General features: G+C 56.4%; 8 protein-coding genes across 8 annotated transcripts; 1 reads left to right on the top strand and 7 right to left on the bottom strand.

Annotated features, from left to right (window-relative positions):
- Positions 1 to 879: 879 nt before the first annotated feature.
- ACHE_60001A (uncharacterized protein) lies at positions 880 to 1,047 on the bottom strand (the record flags this gene model as incomplete). The annotated part of the gene is made up of 1 exon (XM_043281127.1): positions 880 to 1,047. The coding sequence occupies one exon, from the start codon at positions 1,045 to 1,047 to the stop codon at positions 880 to 882; it is 168 nt and encodes a 55-aa protein (XP_043138637.1).
- A 3,176-nt stretch (positions 1,048 to 4,223) lies between these two features.
- On the top strand, positions 4,224 to 4,988 carry ACHE_60002S (uncharacterized protein; the record flags this gene model as incomplete). The annotated part of the gene is made up of 1 exon (XM_043281128.1): positions 4,224 to 4,988. The coding sequence occupies one exon, from the start codon at positions 4,224 to 4,226 to the stop codon at positions 4,986 to 4,988; it is 765 nt and encodes a 254-aa protein (XP_043138638.1).
- Positions 4,989 to 5,197: 209 nt separating this feature from the next.
- On the bottom strand, positions 5,198 to 11,471 carry ACHE_60003A (uncharacterized protein; the record flags this gene model as incomplete). Its single annotated transcript, XM_043281129.1, has 4 exons — positions 5,198 to 5,211; positions 5,280 to 7,153; positions 8,901 to 11,005; positions 11,061 to 11,471. 4 exons carry the CDS (start codon positions 11,469 to 11,471, stop codon positions 5,198 to 5,200), a joined length of 4,404 nt encoding a protein of 1,467 aa, XP_043138639.1.
- Positions 7,469 to 8,389, bottom strand: ACHE_60004A (uncharacterized protein; the record flags this gene model as incomplete). Its single annotated transcript, XM_043281130.1, has 1 exon — positions 7,469 to 8,389. One exon carries the CDS (start codon positions 8,387 to 8,389, stop codon positions 7,469 to 7,471), a length of 921 nt encoding a protein of 306 aa, XP_043138640.1.
- A 310-nt stretch (positions 11,472 to 11,781) lies between the features above and the next one.
- Positions 11,782 to 13,092, bottom strand: ACHE_60005A (uncharacterized protein; the record flags this gene model as incomplete). The annotated part of the gene is made up of 1 exon (XM_043281132.1): positions 11,782 to 13,092. One exon carries the CDS (start codon positions 13,090 to 13,092, stop codon positions 11,782 to 11,784), a length of 1,311 nt encoding a protein of 436 aa, XP_043138641.1.
- On the bottom strand, positions 12,929 to 14,788 carry ACHE_60006A (uncharacterized protein; the record flags this gene model as incomplete). The annotated part of the gene is made up of 2 exons (XM_043281133.1): positions 12,929 to 13,705; positions 13,967 to 14,788. The coding sequence occupies 2 exons, from the start codon at positions 14,786 to 14,788 to the stop codon at positions 12,929 to 12,931; spliced, it is 1,599 nt and encodes a 532-aa protein (XP_043138642.1).
- A 367-nt stretch (positions 14,789 to 15,155) lies between these two features.
- On the bottom strand, positions 15,156 to 17,078 carry ACHE_60007A (uncharacterized protein; the record flags this gene model as incomplete). Its single annotated transcript, XM_043281134.1, has 1 exon — positions 15,156 to 17,078. The coding sequence occupies one exon, from the start codon at positions 17,076 to 17,078 to the stop codon at positions 15,156 to 15,158; it is 1,923 nt and encodes a 640-aa protein (XP_043138643.1).
- A 17-nt stretch (positions 17,079 to 17,095) lies between these two features.
- On the bottom strand, positions 17,096 to 18,565 carry ACHE_60008A (uncharacterized protein; the record flags this gene model as incomplete). Its single annotated transcript, XM_043281135.1, has 1 exon — positions 17,096 to 18,565. The coding sequence occupies one exon, from the start codon at positions 18,563 to 18,565 to the stop codon at positions 17,096 to 17,098; it is 1,470 nt and encodes a 489-aa protein (XP_043138644.1).
- Positions 18,566 to 18,824: the final 259 nt, after the last annotated feature.

The following is an 18,824-nucleotide window of genomic DNA, read 5'->3' on the forward strand; positions in this document are numbered from 1 at the left end:
CTAACCCTAACCCTAACCCTAACCCTAACCCTAACCCTAACCCTAACCCTAACCCTAACCCTAACCCTAACCCTAACCCTAACCCTAATACCACCGTCATCTCCCTATCCCTAATAACATCATCATCTCCCTATCCCTAATAACATCATCATCTCCCCAATAACATACCCTCATCATCTCCCTATCCCTAATAACCTCATCATCTCCCTAATAACATAACACCGTCATCTCCCTATCCCTAATAACATCATCATCTCCCTAATAACATAACACCATCATCTCCCCAATAATCTTTCAATCCATCCACCCATCTCACCCCCAACCACCTCCGCCTCCATCCACTCCCCATCATCTTTCATTCCCTCCAATCAATCCACATCCACTGCATATCATCCATATCATCCATATCATCCATATCATCCATATCATCAATACCAAATACCAAATACCACCCTTCTCCCTCCCCCAACCGCTTTCCACCATCAAAATCCTCCTCGCTCCACCTCGCCCCCATTCACCCATCGCCTCCCACACACCGCCCGCCACCACTCCCCATACACCCATTGCCCACCGCTTGCCCACCGCTTTGTTCACGGCTTGCCCACCCCTTCATTCATCCATTGGTTCACTGCTGCCTCACCCGTCGCCTCATCCATCACCCCGCCCCAATATATATCATCATCCCATTCCCACCCATCGCTATCTTGTATGATATATATCTCTATCCAACCACTCTTGCATCCCAATTCTCTCCCTCAACCAACCCCGTCAATATATATCCCTGTCAACATCCATATCAATCTATATATCCATATCAAAATCTTAATCCTAACCTCCGTACACTGCTTCGGTAACCATCCGAATTCTCCTACCAATTCATTAACCACCTCCAACCCATGCTGCTGCCCCATGCTCTTCGCCCACAAATCCCACCACTCCACTATCGTCCTCGACATCCACCCCAAATCCATCCAATCCCTGCCGCCACACTTGCCCAACTGCTTCACTTCCATCCCCATCCACCATCCCCATCCACCATCCACCCATTGTGGCAATCGTCCAAATCATCCTCCTATGCTATGCACATCCACCTGCATCGCACCACCACACCATCACCACCACCTCCTCCTCCGCCAAATCACTCCCCTGTCATGCCCATTCCCGCCTGCGCCAAATCCATCCTTCAACCGCTGGTCAAATGGCGGTTTGAATGGGCTCTCAAATGGTCTCTCAAATGGTCTCTCAAATGGTCTCTCAAATGGTCTCTCAAATGGTCTCTCAAATGGATCTCAAACGGCCAGTCAAACGGGCTCTCAAATGGGTGGTCAAATGGCTGATGAAAATGTGTGCTTGAATACATGGTCAAATGGGTGATTGAACAGTTGGTCGAATGCATGATCAAATGCATGATCAAATGCATGATCAAATGCATGATCAAATGCATCGTTGAATGGGTCAAATCGCTGATCAAATGGGTGACCAAATGCATGATGAAATGTCTGGTCGAATGTCTGGTCGAATGTCTGGTTGAATGCATGGCCAAACATGTGGTTTGAACCGGTCAAATGGGTGATTGAATGGCTGATCGAAATGGCTGATTGAAATGGCTGATCGAATACATGGTGAAATGGGTAATCAAACGGGCTCTCAAATCGGTGGTCGAACCGTTCGTCAAATGCATGCATTGTTGAATGCATTGTTGAATGGGTAATCGAACCGGTGGTTGAATGGATGATTGAATGTATGGCTGAACGCATGGTTGAATGCGTCAAATCACTGATTGAACGCGCTCTCAAACGGGTGGTCGAACGGGGCTTTGAAACGGGTCATTGAATCGGCCACACGGCTGATGAAATGCATGCTTGAATGCATGCTTGAACCGGTCAAATGCCGGATCAAATACACGGTCGAATGGGTGATTGAACCGGTCAAATGGGTGATTGAACGGGTGGTTGAACTGGTAATTGAATGCATGCTTGAATGGCTGATCGAATGGGTGGTTCAACGGGCTGTCAAATGGCCAATGAAACGGGTGATTGAATGCATGGTCAAAACAACTGATCAAAATGGATGATTGAATATATGGTTGAACGGGTGGTCGAATGGGTGATCAAACTGGTGATCAAACTGGTGATCGAACTGGTGATCGAACTGGTGATCGAACTGGTGATCGAATGGTTGGTTGAACGGGCTGTCAAATCGGTGGTCGAATGGGTGTATTAAAACAGCTCATTGAAACGGCTGATCGAACACATGGTGAAATGGGTAATCAAATGCATGCTTGAACCGGTCAAATGCCGGATCAAATACATGGTTGAATGGGTGATTGAACCGCCTGATTGAACAGTTGGTTGAATGCATGCTTGAATGGCTGATCGAATGGGTGGTTCAATTGGTTGTCAAATGACTGATTGAACAACTGATTGAACCAGCTGATTGAATACATGCTTGAACGGGTGGTCCAACGGGTGTATCGAAATGGCTGATTGAAATGGCCGATCGAAATGGCTGATCGAAATGGGTAATTGAATACATGGTCAAATGGGTAATCGAACGGGGTAATCGAACCGGTGGTCGAATGGGTAATCGAATGCATGCTTGAATGGCTGATTGAATGTATGGCTGAATGCATGGTTGAACGGGTCAAATCACTGATTGAATGGCTGATCAAACGGGTGGTTGAACAGTTGGTTGAACAGTTGGTTGAACGGGCTGTCAAATTGGTGGTCGAATGGGTCTATTAAAAACAGCTGATTGAAATGGCTGATCGAAACTGGTAATCGAAACTGGTAATCGAATACATGGTTAAATGGGTAATCGAACACGTTAAATGGCTGATTGAATGCATTGTCAAATGGGTGATTGAACCAGTCGAATGGGTGATCAAACGGGTGGTTGAATGGGTGTATCGAAACGCCTGATATTGAATGGCTGATTGAATGGCTGATTGAATGGCTGATTGAATGGCTGATTGAATGGCTGATTGAATACATGGTCGAAACCGGTGATCGAATACATGGTTAAATGGGTAATTGAATGCATGGTTGAATGGGTGATCAAACTGGTGATCAAACGGGTGATTGAACAGTTGGTTGAACGGGCTGTCAAATGGGTGGTTGAATGCGTGTATTGAAACGCCTGATATCGAATGGCTGATCGAATGGCTGATCGAATGGCTGATCGAATGGCTGATCAAATGGCTGATCGAAATGGGTAATTGAATACATGGTTGAAACCAATGATCGAATACATGGTTCAATGGGTAATTGAACGGGTCGTCCAACCGGTGGTCCAACCGGTCCATGTCATGCTGCCATGTCCACTGCCTGCCCACACTGCATACCTTGCTGCACTCACACCCACTGCCACCCAATGCCATGCTCCCATACACCACCTGTCATACACATCATTCACCACCCTGGCCCATTCACAATCACACATCATCCATCATCATCCATCATCATCCATCATCATCCATCATCATCCATCATTCATAATCTTCATCATTCACTACCACCAGTCTGCCTGTGTGCTCAACGGCCAATGCGCTTGTCCATGTCCATCCCATGTCCATGAAACCCTCGGCCTTCATCCACTGCCGTACTCAAATATCTACCCTCAACGCCTTCCCATCCATGCTATATATCTCCACTGTCGGACTACATACATACATATATATATATATATACATACATATCGATATACATATCACTATACATCTCTATATACATCGCTATATACATCGCTATATACATCACTATATACATCACTGTATACGTCTTGACATACAACTCTATATACATCTCTATACATCGCTATGGTCCTGGCCAATCCTCCATCTCTCTGCCTCCTGACTCCAACCCCAACTCAACCTCCTGACTCACCCGCCGCAGCCAACAAAACTCCTCAAACAACTGGCTATGGCCCGCCCGGCTGCGCTGCCCCAGCCACCCAATCACCGCCCCAATGTCCGCGCCGTCGACCTGCAATCCCACCAGTCGCCGCTGCCATGCCCCCCGAATGCCCACCCCCATGGCCCATGCAGCATCATCGCCACCATGGGGATCAAAACCCCCGGTACTGACACCGGCCGCCCGGCTCCCACCCGGCGCATATCGTCTGCGGCATCCCACAGGAAAAACACCCGCTGAATCGGCTGTACTGGATCCGCCGGCGAACCTGCAGCATCCACTGCTTGGCCGCCTGGCTGCGTGCATGCCGGCATGAATATAAATCGTGCTGGTCATCCGCCTGGGCCATGGCGCAGATATAACATCGATCCCGCCACTGCTGAGCCTCCTGCTCCCCAAACTCCTCATCCAGCCATGCCTGGGACTGTTGCCGGCGGAATTGAATGTCGGCCGCGGCCCACTGGTGCTGGCGTTGGCGGTGGCTTGCGCACTGGCGCTGCTGCTGGCGGTGGCTCGGGCTCGGGTGCTGGTGCTGGCGTTGGTTCGGGCTCTGGCTCTGGCTCGGGCTATGGCTTGGGCTTAAGCTATCGCTGTGGCGCCGGTGCTGACTTGGGCTTGGGCTCTGGCTTGGGCTCTGGCTCGGGCTCGGGCTATGGCTCCGGCGTGGGCTGTGGCTCGGGCTATGGCTATGGCTCCGGCGTGGGAAATGGCTCCGGCGTGGGCAATGGCTATGGCTCTGGCTCGGGCTCGGGCTATGGCTTGAGCTTGGGCTGTGGCGCCGGTGCTGACTTGGGCTTGGGCTCTGGCTCGGGCTATGGCTCGGGCTCCGGCGTGGGCTGTGGCTCGGGCTATGGCTATGGCTCCGGCGTGGGAAATGGCTCCGGCGTGGGCAATGGCTATGGCTCTGGCTCGGGCTCGGGCTATGGCTTGAGCTTGGGCTGTGGCGCCGGTGCTGACTTGGGCTTGGGCTGTGGCTCGGCCTATGGCTCGGGCTCCGGCGTGGGCTATGGCTCCGGCTTCGGCTTGGGCTGCATGAGCCCGCTGCTCTGCTGGAATCATACTCCATTCCGCGCCTGAGCCCCCGACCATTGGAACGCCTCGTGGCACTGCGCGCCCGCCAGTCTGGGTCATCTGCCAGCCCTAACACTGGCCGAACCGCCTGCCCTGGGCCATGGTGCAAGCCCACACACCCGGCCTCATGCCCAGCCTCATGCCCGGCCTCATCACCACCCACGTGCCCTACATGCCACTGCACATTACACCCATCACATGCCTGCTCGTCCCCGTCATCCCCGCAATGCTGCCGCCGGTATCCATTCACTGTCCCATCCAGATAATCGTCCAGTACCACCCGCCGGCACCCCCGACCTGCCACCACCCCCATGTATTGCTGCACCAGCTCCACCTCCGGTGTGCCCAGCTGTCGCTCATCCTCCGCCCACCCCGCCGGCTGGATAATGATCGCCTGGCTGGCCTGCCCATCCCGCCCGGCTCGCCCGCTTTCCTGTGCATAATCCAATAACGTCCGGGGTGTCCCAAGATGAATGATCACTCGGATATTCGGAATATCAACCCCCATGCCCAATGCACTGGTCGCGCAAAGCACTGTGGAATCCCCTCCCATGAACCGCCCCAAAATCCCACCCCGGTCCACCTGCCCACTGAAATACGCCTCACATCCCAATACCGCCGCCATCGCCTGCACCTGGTGGACCCGGTTGGCATATATCACCATCTTCCCCCCCCGGGCCCGGGCCCACTGGAGCTGCGCCTGCAGGAACTGAATAATCCAGGCATCCTGCTCCCATCCATATCCATGTGGTGCAGTGTGTGGAATCGGTGGCCGCCACACCCCATATGCCACATTGCCGCGGCTCGTGCGGGCCCGATATATATCGATCTGATCCTGTGGGTGGTGAATGCGCTGGCTGAACTCCGGTTCCATCTCGGGGGGCAATGTGGCCGTTAAAAACACCATCTGTGTACGGGCCCGAACGAGCTTCCCAAGCTGTGCCATGGCGGACCGGAAGTTCTTCTGCTGGTTCATAATGATGTGGCATTCATCAATCACCACCCGGTCCAGCCGCTGCATCACCACCAACCGGTTGATGAATGAATGGAAATCGGGGGTGACAGCCGATTCCGGTGTGACCAGCACAATGGCTGCTTCATCACATGGCTGCTGCCGGTCCCATGCCATACATGGGATGCCTAGCCGCCGGCACCGCTGCTGCATATCCTGCCGCAGCGAGATCAATGGCACCACCACAATGGTGGTGCCCCCGGGGACGGCCCACGCGGGCAACATGAATAACATGCTTTTCCCACCGCCGGTGGGCATGACTGCCACCACGGGGCTCTTGCCCTGCTGGATCGCCGCCATGGCGGGTGCCTGGATGCCCTGGAACTGCATGCCGGCCTGACCGGTCATCTGCTGCAGCGCAGCGGCCATGTCCATGGTCTGCAGCTGGTGGCGCCGCTCCATGTGGTGCTCCTCAGCCTCCACCTGCCATGGGGCCCGCTTGCGTTTCCCAAGCACGGGGCGAGCCCTAACCCGTTCCTGACCGGGATCATTCACCAAGCAAGCCCTAACCCGTTCCTGACCGGGATGGTGAATTGGACAGCTACCTTCATCCACCAAGCGAGCCCTAACCCGTTCCTGACCGGGATGGTGAATTGGACGGTTGCCTTCATCCACCAAGCGAGCCCTAACCCCTTCCTGACTGGGATCACTCACCAAGCGAGCCCTAACCCGTTCCTGACCGGGATCATTCACCAAGCAAGCCCTAACCCATTCCTGACCGGGATCATCCACCAAGCAAGCCCTAACCCATTCCTGACCGGGATCATCCACCAAGCGAGCCCTAACCTGTTCCTGACCGGGACGGCGGCTTGGACAGCTGCCTTCATCCACCAAGCCAGCCCGAAGCCCACCGGCATCAATGTCGGCATGGACATCTCCTGGAACCCCCGTGCCGCAGCCGAACCCCAGAAACTGGTGCCAATCCACACTGGACTGCCGGAACATTGCCCGCCGGTGGCTTGTTGTGCCCGCCTGCTCCATCAGCTGCCGCCCATATACCATCCCCGCCACGTGCGATGAATGGCCCGCCTGTAAATCCGTCATATGCGCCATCCACTGGTCCGCATCCATGCCGTCCTCACAGTCAGCATCCAATGCCGCCGCCTGCTCCGTTTCATCCTGGCGGTCACTGGTGAATGTGCTGGATGCCCGCAGGAACCTGTCACGGCGCTCTACTAGGATGATGGAACGTCCAACTCATGGGTTCTACCTAGGTAGCTATCGACGAGAATAATCAACATGAGGAAGGAAGAAAGGAGGTAACGCCATATTTATCAACAAAGCAATAAAGCAAACAACCACACCTCACGTGATAATCAACCAACGTGACCAGGCCGTCACATTACCCCCCGGCTTCAATAGGCATTGTCCTCAATGTCATGGTCAACCCACAGGTAAGAAAACATGAGAAGGCAACAATACATGAGACACTTGAAAAGAAAAACACATGAACATGTCCAAACATCTCCAAAAATCAATCATCGAGATCATTAAGGTCATCAAGACGGTTTGCCTCTAACCTTGCAATCATCTGCTGGTTCCATATTTTATTGGATTCCTTGTGTGCCTTCATGGAACAATCCTTCACCCAATGATCAGAGGAGCCACATCTCACACAGGATCCTTGTTGTCGTCGTCTGTTCCTTTCATCTAGGGAGGTGGACGCTGCTGACAGGGAGTTGATATTGATGACGCTGAGGTCCATAGGATCAGACTTGGTGTGAGAGCCAGATTGGTGTGATTGAGAGTGGGAAACATTGGTGGAATTTGAGCTGAAAGAATGACTTCCCAATTGTTGAACCACACGAAGGAAATCAGTGTATGATTTTGGAAGATTCAACTGCTGGTTGAGACGTCCTCGGAGAGTAGGATTGAGGCCTTTCCTGAACGCTGAAATCTTGGTGACATCAGGCCAATCTTTGCCCTTTGCCTCATAAAGAATCCTCTCAAACTTGGCGATGTAGGCTGCCACAGATTCACCACTATCCTGCTTTAGGACTAGTAGATAATCTTCAGCTTCTTGAACCTTGTTGGGGTTGTCATAAACCAGAGATAGTTGATCAAGGATGGTGTTGTAATCCCAGGTGTTGGTGTCTTCTGCATAAGATAACTGGGGAAGAACTAGAGCTTGGACTTTGCTTTCCAGATTCAGATAGACATAGTAGAACTGAGCCACTGCATCACCAATAGCTGGAGCATCAATCCTAAGCTTAGCCTTCATCGAAGCAAGCCAGGTATCAAACTTCAAAGATTGGCCATTGAATTTCTCGGGATCAGGGAGGCATGGCTTTGGTCGTTGAAGTGGTTTGGGTTCATTTTTGACGGATTCGATTTCATTCTGGAGGGCGCGGATCGTAGAAGAAAATTCGTTTCGGAGTTCTTGAAAGGGGTCCATGATCTTTAAGAAAGGGATCGTGAGCTTGAATCTTGAAAAACTTAAGTCTTGAGAACTTGAAGGGGTGCCAGCATAGTCGCAACCACTGGACTTCTTGAAAGTTGAACTTGAATATGCCAACAACAGAAGTTTCAGTCCTGAGCTCTAGAAACTTAACTGAAGCAGCGCTTGACTTGACTTGAGGATGAACTTGAGGATGGAAACTTGAATGGAGACACTGTTATAGCCTGGCCAGCTCCCGAACTGCGGCACCAGCGAATCCCTTGAAGGGAGAAGCCTTTGGTATTTCTCTCCCTAAGGTATAAAAGGAGGATGTTGATTATTATGTCACGGCGCTCTACTAGGATGATGGAACGTCCAACTCATGGGTTCTACCTAGGTAGCTATCGACGAGAATAATCAACATGAGGAAGGAAGAAAGGAGGTAACGCCATATTTATCAACAAAGCAATAAAGCAAACAACCACACCTCACGTGATAATCAACCAACGTGACCAGGCCGTCACAGAACCGCCGGCTGATGCCAATGGCAATGTCCCGGTACGCCGGAATATTCAATGCCTGGCCGAGCCGGGCCTGGGTCTCCCGCTTCAACACCTCCCGGAATCGCTCGGGGGTCCATGGCCGCTGCATGCCCGGGTCGGGGCCCCATAAATATGGGCTGGGGGGCTGCCATGCCGGTGTGCCGTTCGACGTGCCAATCAATGTGCCATTCAGTGTGCCGTTCGCCGTGCCATTCGGTGTGCCAATCGTTGTGCCATTCGACATGGCATTTGATGTGCCGGCCTGTGTGCCAATCGGTGTGCCAATCGGTGTGCTGTTCGATGTGCTGTTTGATGTGCCGTTCAGTCTACCATTCAACATGCCATTCACCGTACCATTTGGTGTGCCATTCCATGTGCCGTTCAATGTGCTGTTCGATGTGCCATTCACTGTGCCAGCTCGTGTGCCAATCGGTATGCTGTTTGTTGTGCCGTTCAACATGCTGTTCGATGTGCCGTTCAATGTGCTGTTCGATGTGCCATTCAGTGTGTCGTTTGATATGCCATTTGCTGTGCCGTTTGATGTGCCATTCAGTGTGCCGTTCGCCCTGCCATTCAGTGTGCCATTGACCGTGCCGGCTCGTGTGCCATTCCATGTGCCGTTCAATGTGCTGTTTGATGTGCCATTCACCGTGCTGGCTCGTGTGCCATTCGCCGTGCCGGCTTGTGTGCCAATCAGTGTGCCATTCAGTATGCCGTTCGCCGTGCCATTCAGTGTGCCATTCAATGTGCCGGCTTGTGTGCCATTCCATGTGCTGTTCAATGTGCTGTTCAATGTGCCGTTCGATGTGCCGTTCGACATGCCATTCACTGTACCATTCACCGTGCCATTCACCGTGCCGGCTCGTGTGCCATTCAATGTGCCGTTCGATGTGCCATTCGACATACCATTCGATGTGCCATTCGACATACCATTCCATGTGCCGTTCGATGTGCCATTTGACATACCATTCGATGTGCCATTCACCGTGCCATGCGCAGTGCCGGCCTGCCACGCTGTCAACTGGCCAATGAATGGCATCGCCAGCCACATATACCACACCACCAACTCCCCGACCGCCCGTGGCACATACCGGTGGATCAGCTTGCTGTCGTTGCTCGCATGGAAGCCCTTGTGGTATGCAGTCACCAGTGTCACCATCCCATCCTCAATGAACACATTGCGGAATTGGTTGTTCGGCGTGTTGACATACTGCACACTGAGCAGCTCGGGGGCCCGTGCCGGCTGCCCCGCCGTCATATGGATGGCCACGGCCAGTTTCTCCTTGAACCGGGCCACCCGGGCCAGATACTGTGCCACCAATGGGCCGTGGATCGCCCCCCGGCGCATGAATTGCTGCTGCACGGGGCGCTCTGTGCGCAGCCGCTGGATCATCCACCACCGGCCATCCACGGGCCACCGGGTTCGGCGATCGTGCAAAAAGTTCCAGCCCGGGTGCCCCTGGGTGGGATCATCATACAAGCCCTGCCACGGGATGGCGGGCAGCGGCATGGTGCTTGGGGTGTGGGCGCTGCTGGAACCATCGGCAATACATAATAGTTCACACAGCAGCTCCCGTGTGGCCCCAACCAACCCGTGGATGAACCCACGGAATTCACCCATCGTGAAATGCAGATCCTTGTACAACAGCTCATCGGCTCCCATCCACGCCACATGGCCCGGCGCCGTGCTATTGTAATGGATCTTCAACCCATATGTGCGCCAGTCGAGCAATGTCTGCATGGGCCCATGGGTGCCACGGATCATGAAGCGGCTGACCATCTGCTGCACATGGTCATGAAATGACGGGCGATCGTGCACCGTGGTGGGGGTGTGGCGTGTGGGACTGGCACTATCACAGCCCTCATCGATATCGGCCAGTTGGGCATCTGCACTGGCCAACGGCCATGCTATTGGGCTAGCCGGTGTGCCATTCACTGTGCCATTCACTGTGCCATTCACTGTGCCATTCGCCGTGCTAGCCTGTGCCTGCCACATCTGAATAATGTCCCCCACATGGGGATCCAACCACAGTGCCTTCTGCACCACCATGAACCGCGCAAGCTTGATCATCCGCGATAAAATGGGGGGTAACTGTCGGGATCACGCCACCCAGTCTCCCCCAGCCGAGCACCGCCATGGCACACACAAGGGGGCTTTCATATTCATGGGCACGGTGGCGCTGGTTGAGCAGCTCAATGCAAAACTCCAAGCAGGCACGCTCCATTGGGCTCATCATCCATGCCGGCTCGGTGCTGCCTGCATTGCCAGTCTCCTCTGCTTCTTCCACATGCTCGGGGCTCACCCCATGCCCGGCTGTGGGCTGATCTCCGGGGCTCACCCCACGCCCCTCTGTGGCCCGATAACTGCCGGGGTTCCCACCCTGTTCTAGGATCCGACCGGCCCCGGGGAACATATGGACCGCCCGAGCCCGGGCTCGATGGGGCGCCTGTTGGGGCCTCGCCATGGTGGGCATGGCAAGCTGCCACAAGATCTGCCACTTCCGCTGCTGCCGCGCGGTCATCCCATACACGGGCAGTGGGCCACACCACTCCTGCATGCCCTGTCCGGCCTGGGTGGCCTGTGTGCGTGCAATGAAGCCCAACACTTGCTGTCGGCCATGGACGGGTAACCCTAATCCAACAATAGTGTTCGTCAAGCTAATGGTGCCAAGCTTACGGGAAGGAATCGATGAAGAAGAAAGGAAACAAAGTGGAATCGAACAATATATATATATATCTCTCTCTCTCTATCTATCTCTCCATCGAGCTATATATCTCGCTATATATCTACATCTACATCTATATATATATATACACACCCCCACATACCAAACAGTGTATCCCTTAAGATGAATGGGTGTATAGTGTCTAGTTCTCTTTCATCTCAACAGTCACATACGGCTGCTGCTGCCGCTGCCGCTTTGCTGCTGGCTCCTCCCCTTTTCCCTCCCCCCAGCCCCGCTTCCGCGGGCCTAGTGATACCTGAAACCCTAGGAAGGCATGCCACTCCCGACTGATGGCCCGGTATTGCACCCGCCGTGCCTGGATATGGCCAGGTGCCTCCTGCAGCCCCCGGGCATACACCGTCCCAGCAGCCCAGGACCCATGGCCGGCTTGCTGGTCGATCAGCCCATCATCGGCACTGTAGTCACGCTTGAACCCACCACACTGCAGGTGTGCCCGGGAGATGGCAATTGCTGCATGCCGCCAGGAAATCACATTGAGCTTGGTCTGCAGATGTATGTGGGCCTCACGCTGGAGCACCCCCCGCAGCCGGCCACTGTCCCATGCCCCCGCTGCCAGATTGGGGCCCCGTGGCCACAGGAAGGGGGAGCGTGCCTGCCGGGTGCCATGGGCCAGGGCCTGCACTGCCCGTGCAAAGGGCAGGATCAGCCATAGATAGTACACCACAAGCTCACTGACCTCCGCCGGGAGGTAGCGATGGATGATCTTGGTGGACCCTGTCATGCTGTATCCCTTGTGGTATGCCGTCACCAGACTGACCACCCCATGCTCGATGAAGAGATTGCGATGCTGGCCACACACAGTGTTGCTGTGTCGGATCCCCAGCAGCTCAGTGGCCCGCGCCGGCTGCCCAGCAGTCAGGTGCATCAGCAGGAGCAGCCGCTCCAGGAACTGGTCCACCTGTCCCAGGTAGGCATCCACCACGGTGGTGTGCCACATCACCTGGTGGTCATGCGGCCGCACCCCCACCCACTCAGCCCGCAGCCAGTCGGTGGCCACCACCCGGTCCATCAGCCATTGCTCTCCTGTGGTGGGCAGCGCTGCACGGGTGCGGTGGTCCTGCAGGAAGTTCCATCCACGCCGGTTGTTGGTCGGGTCGTCTGCCAGCTCCACCAGGGCCAGGCGCGGCACCACCGCCTCCCGGGTCTCCTCCTCATGCAGCAGGAACAGCCCCTCCAGCTCCACCTGGGCCAGCTCCACCTGGGTGCGCACGAAGCCCCGCAGGCCCGCCATGGTCAGGTGCAGTTCCTTGTAGCTCAGGGTCTGCTGGTCATCGCTCCAGTAGATATATCCCAGACTGGTGGTGGTGTTCTGGATGCGCTTGCCAAACGTGCGCAGCCCGTGTGAGCCAGTTGAAGGGGGCAGCCACCCCCGGGAGGAGGAACCGCTCCCGCATGGCCTCCAGGGCATCTGCCGGGTGCTCAACCTGACCATGGTCCGCCATCTGCACCGCGCGCTGCGCCACCAGCATCTGGGCCATCTTGATCAGCCCGGACAGGGAGCTGGTGAACGCGTAGGGGTCCCGGAAGGTCTGTTTCTCCACATCCACCCCCAACACTGCCAGGAAGGCCACCACCGCACTCTCAAAGAGATCCCCTTTCAGTGGGTGGTCCAGCAGCGCGATGGACAGGTCCAGGCAGGCATGGTCCAGTTGCTCATATGCTGCATGGCGCCGCTCGGTCCTCCGGTCCCCCTCCGGGTCCCGATCCCGATCCCCCCCACGGGGCGTCTGGATGACGACCCATGGGCCCCCTCCTGTGGTCCATGGTGGATGATCCGCCGCCCCGGGCCCGGGTGTGCAGAGTGGTGGCGAGGGCAATGACAGCAGCTCCGCTGCCGCCGTCTCCATCCGGTCCAGGGCCGCCAGCTGTGCAGTGGTGAGCTGGTGGCCGAGCTGCACGGCTGCATTGGGGCGGCTGGTGCGGTAGGCGAAGCAGATCAGCCGCTGCCAGACCTGCCGGTAGGCCCGGTAGGTGGAGGGCCGGAGCTGGATCAGGATGGGCCGGTCCCACACCCGTGGCCGTTGCAGGAAGCTGTTGATTCGGATCTGGTGGACCGGATTGAACAGGGTTAGCCATCCGTTGGATATTATCATCCATACAAATCGATGTACAGACGGAGAGATATAGATCGATATACATAGTATACACACACACATGCACACGCACATATATATATATATATATATATATCTCCCTCTCTACATGCATATGGCATATGGGTGTGCACGTGCGTGCATGTGGTGTGGGAGTGCATGTGGTGTGGGAGTGCCAATATATATATATTTCTCGCTTGCTTGCCGACTCACCTGGTCAAACTCGTTGATCCGCCGCGTCTTGATGGACTGGTAGGCCGCCTCGATCAGCCGCTCGACGCTGGCGCTGAACACTGTCAGAAGGGGCTCAGCTGTGGGATCCGGTGGTGCAGCCAGCGGGGCTACCGCTGTGAAGGCATGCCCATGCAGGAACTCGGGCCACCGGGTGAGCTCCAGCCAGGGGGATATCTCGGTGGGCGCTTTGGCATCCGGGTCCGGCACCTGCTGGGCCCCGGCCTCCGCCGCCGCCGCGTCCTCGGCGAGGGCCCCGGCCACCTGCCTCCGGATGAACTCCACCTCACCCATGGTGGCCGCCTGGCGGGCCCGCTCCGTGTGCGCGGGTGGGGTGACCTGGAAGAAACCGCTGCCGGCACCGGAGGGGAAGAAGCGCTGACAGCTGACGGTCCGATACAGGGGCAGCGGGGACACCTGGCTGGCCGGGGGCTGTCGGCCCCGGGGTCGACGGTCCGCATGGATCCGGGTCCGGTGCCGCAGGAGGCTCTCAGGATTGCACACGATGTAGGCACAGTCGGGGTGGGGGCAGCGATAGCCCGGGTGGACGGGGAGCCCCGGGACCGGCGGACTCCCCGGGGCCGGGGGCGGCGGGACCGGACGGTCAGGCTCCCGCGCGGGGTCCCAGCAGGGCCGCTTGAGCATCAGGGCACAGGCGGCCCGGCGGAGGGCCGGGGTGGCCGCGGAGGGATGCTTGGGATGGCGGTTGGCCAGGTGGGCGGCGAGATGGGCGGGCCGCACGGCGAATCCACAGGGACCACAGATCCACAGGCGATGGGTGTCGTTGTAGAGGAAGAGGTCCATCCTCTTTCGTTCTCGGTCCTTCCTTCTTTCTTTTCAGGTTGTTGCCGGTGTTCGATTGGGTTCGATGAGCACTCACCGTTTATGTGTATGGGTATGGGTATGGGTATGGGTTTGTGGATGTGGATGTGGATGTGTATAATATCTATAGATATATATATATATATATCTATATCTATATCTATATATCGGGGACAGGAAGGAAAAAGGGAAAGAAGAGAAGGGGAGCTCGCAGCGTCTTAATAACCGGACAAACAGATCGAGATCGACGGATCGACGGACGGACGGGACGAAGGGGTGGGACCGGAGACGGGACGAACGGACCAATGAGGATTAGAGAAAACCGATCGGGCCCTGGATCGGTGACGCACTAGGGTATAGGGGTCCATGGCCGCTGCATGCCCGGGTCGGGGCCCCATAAATATGGGCTGGGGGGCTGCCATGCCGGTGTGCCGTTCGACGTGCCAATCAATGAGCCATTCAGTGTGCCGTTCGCCGTGCCATTCAGTGTGCCATTGACCGTGCCGGCTCGTGTGCCATTCCATGTGCCGTTCAATGTGCTGTTTGATGTGCCATCGACCGTGCCGGCTCGTGTGCCATTCGCCGTGCCATTCAGTGTGCCATTCAATGTGCCATTCACCGTACCATTCGGTGTGCCATTCCATGTGCCGTTCAATGTGCTGTTCAATGTGCCATTCAGTGTGCTGTTTGATGTGCCGTTCGCTGTGCCGTTCAATGTGCCATTCGATGTGCCGTTCGATGTGCCAATCGTTGTGCCATTCGACATGGCATTTGATGTGCCGGCCTGTGTGCCAATCGGTGTGCCAATCGGTGTGCCGTTCGATGTGCTGTTTGATGTGCCGTTCAGTCTACCATTCGACATGCCATTCACCGTACCATTCGGTGTGCCATTCCATGTGCCGTTCAATGTGCTGTTCGATGTGCCATTCAGTGTGCCGTTTGATGTGCCATTCGATGTGCCGTTCGATGTGCCGTTCAATGTGCTGTTCGATGTGCCATTCAGTGTGCCGTTTGATATGCCATTCGCTGTGCCGTTTGATGTGCCGTTCGATGTGCCATTCGACATGCCATTCACTGTACCATTCACCGTGCCATTCACCGTGCCATGCGCAGTGCCGGCCTGCCACGCTGTCAACTGGTCAATGAATGGCATCGCCAGCCACATATACCACACCACCAACTCCCCGACCGCCCGTGGCACATACTGGTGGATCAGCTTGCTGTCGTTGCTCGCATGGAAGCCCTTGTGGTATGCAGTCACCAGTGTCACCATCCCATCCTCAATGAACACATTGCAGAATTGGTTGTTCGGCGTGTTGACATACTGCACACTGAGCAGCTCGGGGGCCCGTGCCGGCTGCCCTGCCGTCATATGGATGGCCACGGCCAGTTTCTCCTTGAACCGGGCCACCCGGGCCAGATACTGTGCCACCAATGGGCCGTGGATCGCCCCCCGGCGCATGAATTGCTGCTGCACGGGGCGCTCTGTGCGCAGCCGCTGGATCATCCACCACCGGCCATCCACGGGCCACCGGGTCCGGCGATCATGCAAAAAGTTCCAGCCCGGGTGCCCCTGGGTGGGATCATCATACAAGCCCTGCCACGGGATGGCGGGCAGCGGCATGGTGCTTGGGGTGTGGGCGCTGCTGGAACCATCGGCAATACATAATAGTTCACACAGCAGCTCCCGTGTGGCCCCAACCAGCCTGTGGATGAACCCACGGAATTCACCCATCGTGAAATGCAGATCCTTGTACAACAGCTCATCGGCTCCCATCCACGCCACATGGCCCGGCGCCGTGCTATTGTAATGGATCTTCAACCCATATGTGCGCCAGTCGAGCAATGTCTGCATGGGCCCATGGGTGCCACGGATCATGAAGCGGCTGACCATCTGCTGCACATGGTCATGAAATGACGGGCGATCGTGCACCGTGGTGGGGGTGTGGCGTGTGGGACTGGCACTATCACAGCCCTCATCGATATCGGCCAGTTGGGCATCTGCACTGGCCAACGGCCATGCTATTGGGCTAGCCGGTGTGCCATTTGGAGTGCCATTCGGAGTGCCATTCGGAGTGCCATTCGGAGTGCCATTCGGAGTGCCATTCACCATGCCATTCACTGTGCCATTCACTGTGCCATTCACTGTGCCATTCACTGTGCCATTCACTGTGCCATTCACTGTGCCATTCGCCGTGCTAGCCTGTGCCTGCCACATCTGAATAATGTCCCCCACATGGGGATCCAACCACAGTGCCTTCTGCACCACCATGAACCGCGCAAGCTTGATCATCCGCGATAAAATGGGGGGGGGTAACTGTCGGGATCACGCCACCCAGTCTCCCCCCAGCCGAGCACCGCCATGGCACACACAAGGGGGCTTTCATATTCATGGGCACGGTGGCGCTGGTTGAGCAGCTCAATGCAAAACTCCAAGCAGGCACGCTCCATTGGGCTCATCATCCATGCCGGCTCGGTGCTGCCTGCATTGCCAGTCTCCTCTGCTTCTTCCACATGCTCGGGGCTCACCCCATGCCCGGCTGTGGGCTGATCTCCGGGGCTCACCCCACGCCCCTCTGTGGCCCGATAACTGCCGGGGTTCCCACCCTGCTCTAGGATCCGACCGGCCCCAGGGAACATATGGACCGCCCGAGCCCGGGCTCGATGGGGCGCCTGTTGGGGCCTCGCCATGGTGGGCATGGCAAGCTGCCACAAGATCTGCCACTTCCGCTGCTGCCGCGCGGTCATCCCATACACGGGCAGCGGACCACACCACTCCTGCATGCCCTGTCCGGCCTGGGTGGCCTGTGTGCGTGCAATGAAGCCCAACACTTGCTGCCACGCCTGCACATGCTTCTGGACACTGGTTTCATCCATGTACGCCTGGAGCGGCCGGTATGGGGTCTGTCCGGCCTCGGTCCGGGCCGCCTCCATACAAATGCCGGTTCCACACCGCTGCACGGTCTGCTGGCTCCGCCAGGCCAACTGGCCCATGGCATTCCAAATGGCCTGGATGGCCTGTTCAATGGGATCCGGGGGCTCCTCGGGGGGCGCTTCCACCAGCCGGAGCAGGTCCTGGGGGTGCACACCTTCCAGGTATCGTGCCCACCCGGTCCGGCGGAGCCACGGGTTAGCATCGGTGATCCAATCGGCCTGGATGACGGCCTGTTGTTCCTGGGCCGTTCGAGCCTGATCCCATGCGGTGATGATGGCATCGACGGCCCGTTGGGCCTGGTCCGCGGGGGGCGGTGGTGGTGGTGGTGGTGGGTGGCCCTCTGGGAAGCGGATATGGATGTAATGGGACCCCGGGCCCGATGGGAAGATCTGCTGCCACGCTACGGTGGTGAATGAACGCCGGAGCTCAGCGGCCCCTTGTGTACACTCTCTCTGGCCAACCCGGCCACGGCGGGTCTGTTGGGACCATTGATGGACCTGGCGCCAGTGGTTCCGCATGGTGCCCATGTTGGATGCCACATAATGGCACAGGGGGTCATGTCGTTGGCATAACAAGCCACTGGGCTCACACGGTAAAATGGGCAGTGGGTTGTCGACTACTGGTGGGATCTGGATGGCCGCACTGTCCTGTTCAATATCCTCCCACTGTTGGACTGCCTGAGCCAACTGGTGGGCGGATTGATGCTTGAACTGATGTTTCCGCTTCAGATGTCGCTCGACCTCTGCCGGTCGTACGCCATGCTTGCATTGGCGACAGATAATCACTTGCAAGCTTGGGATCTTCTGGAACAGTTCATTCTCCATGGCTGCTCAATCCAATGAATGGGTGTAGTAAAAAATGCTGTGAATTCGATGAATTGAATGAGTGAATGACCCCCAAATTCACCGGGTCGATCATGGCGGTGGAATGGCGACGGTCGGGCCACACCCCAACAAATCCGCGCGCCAAAACCGGGCATGTTCACACCCACACCACGCCGTCATTTTGGGTGATATGGGCCTCCCAAGCGAGCCAGATATAATTCAGGGGCTGCTCTATAAGCTGTGAAAATTTCAGCTTGTT

The sequence above is a fragment of the Aspergillus chevalieri genome, chromosome 6 (genome assembly GCF_016861735.1).
Source record: "Aspergillus chevalieri M1 DNA, chromosome 6, nearly complete sequence".
Classification (NCBI taxonomy): domain Eukaryota; kingdom Fungi; phylum Ascomycota; class Eurotiomycetes; order Eurotiales; family Aspergillaceae; genus Aspergillus; species Aspergillus chevalieri.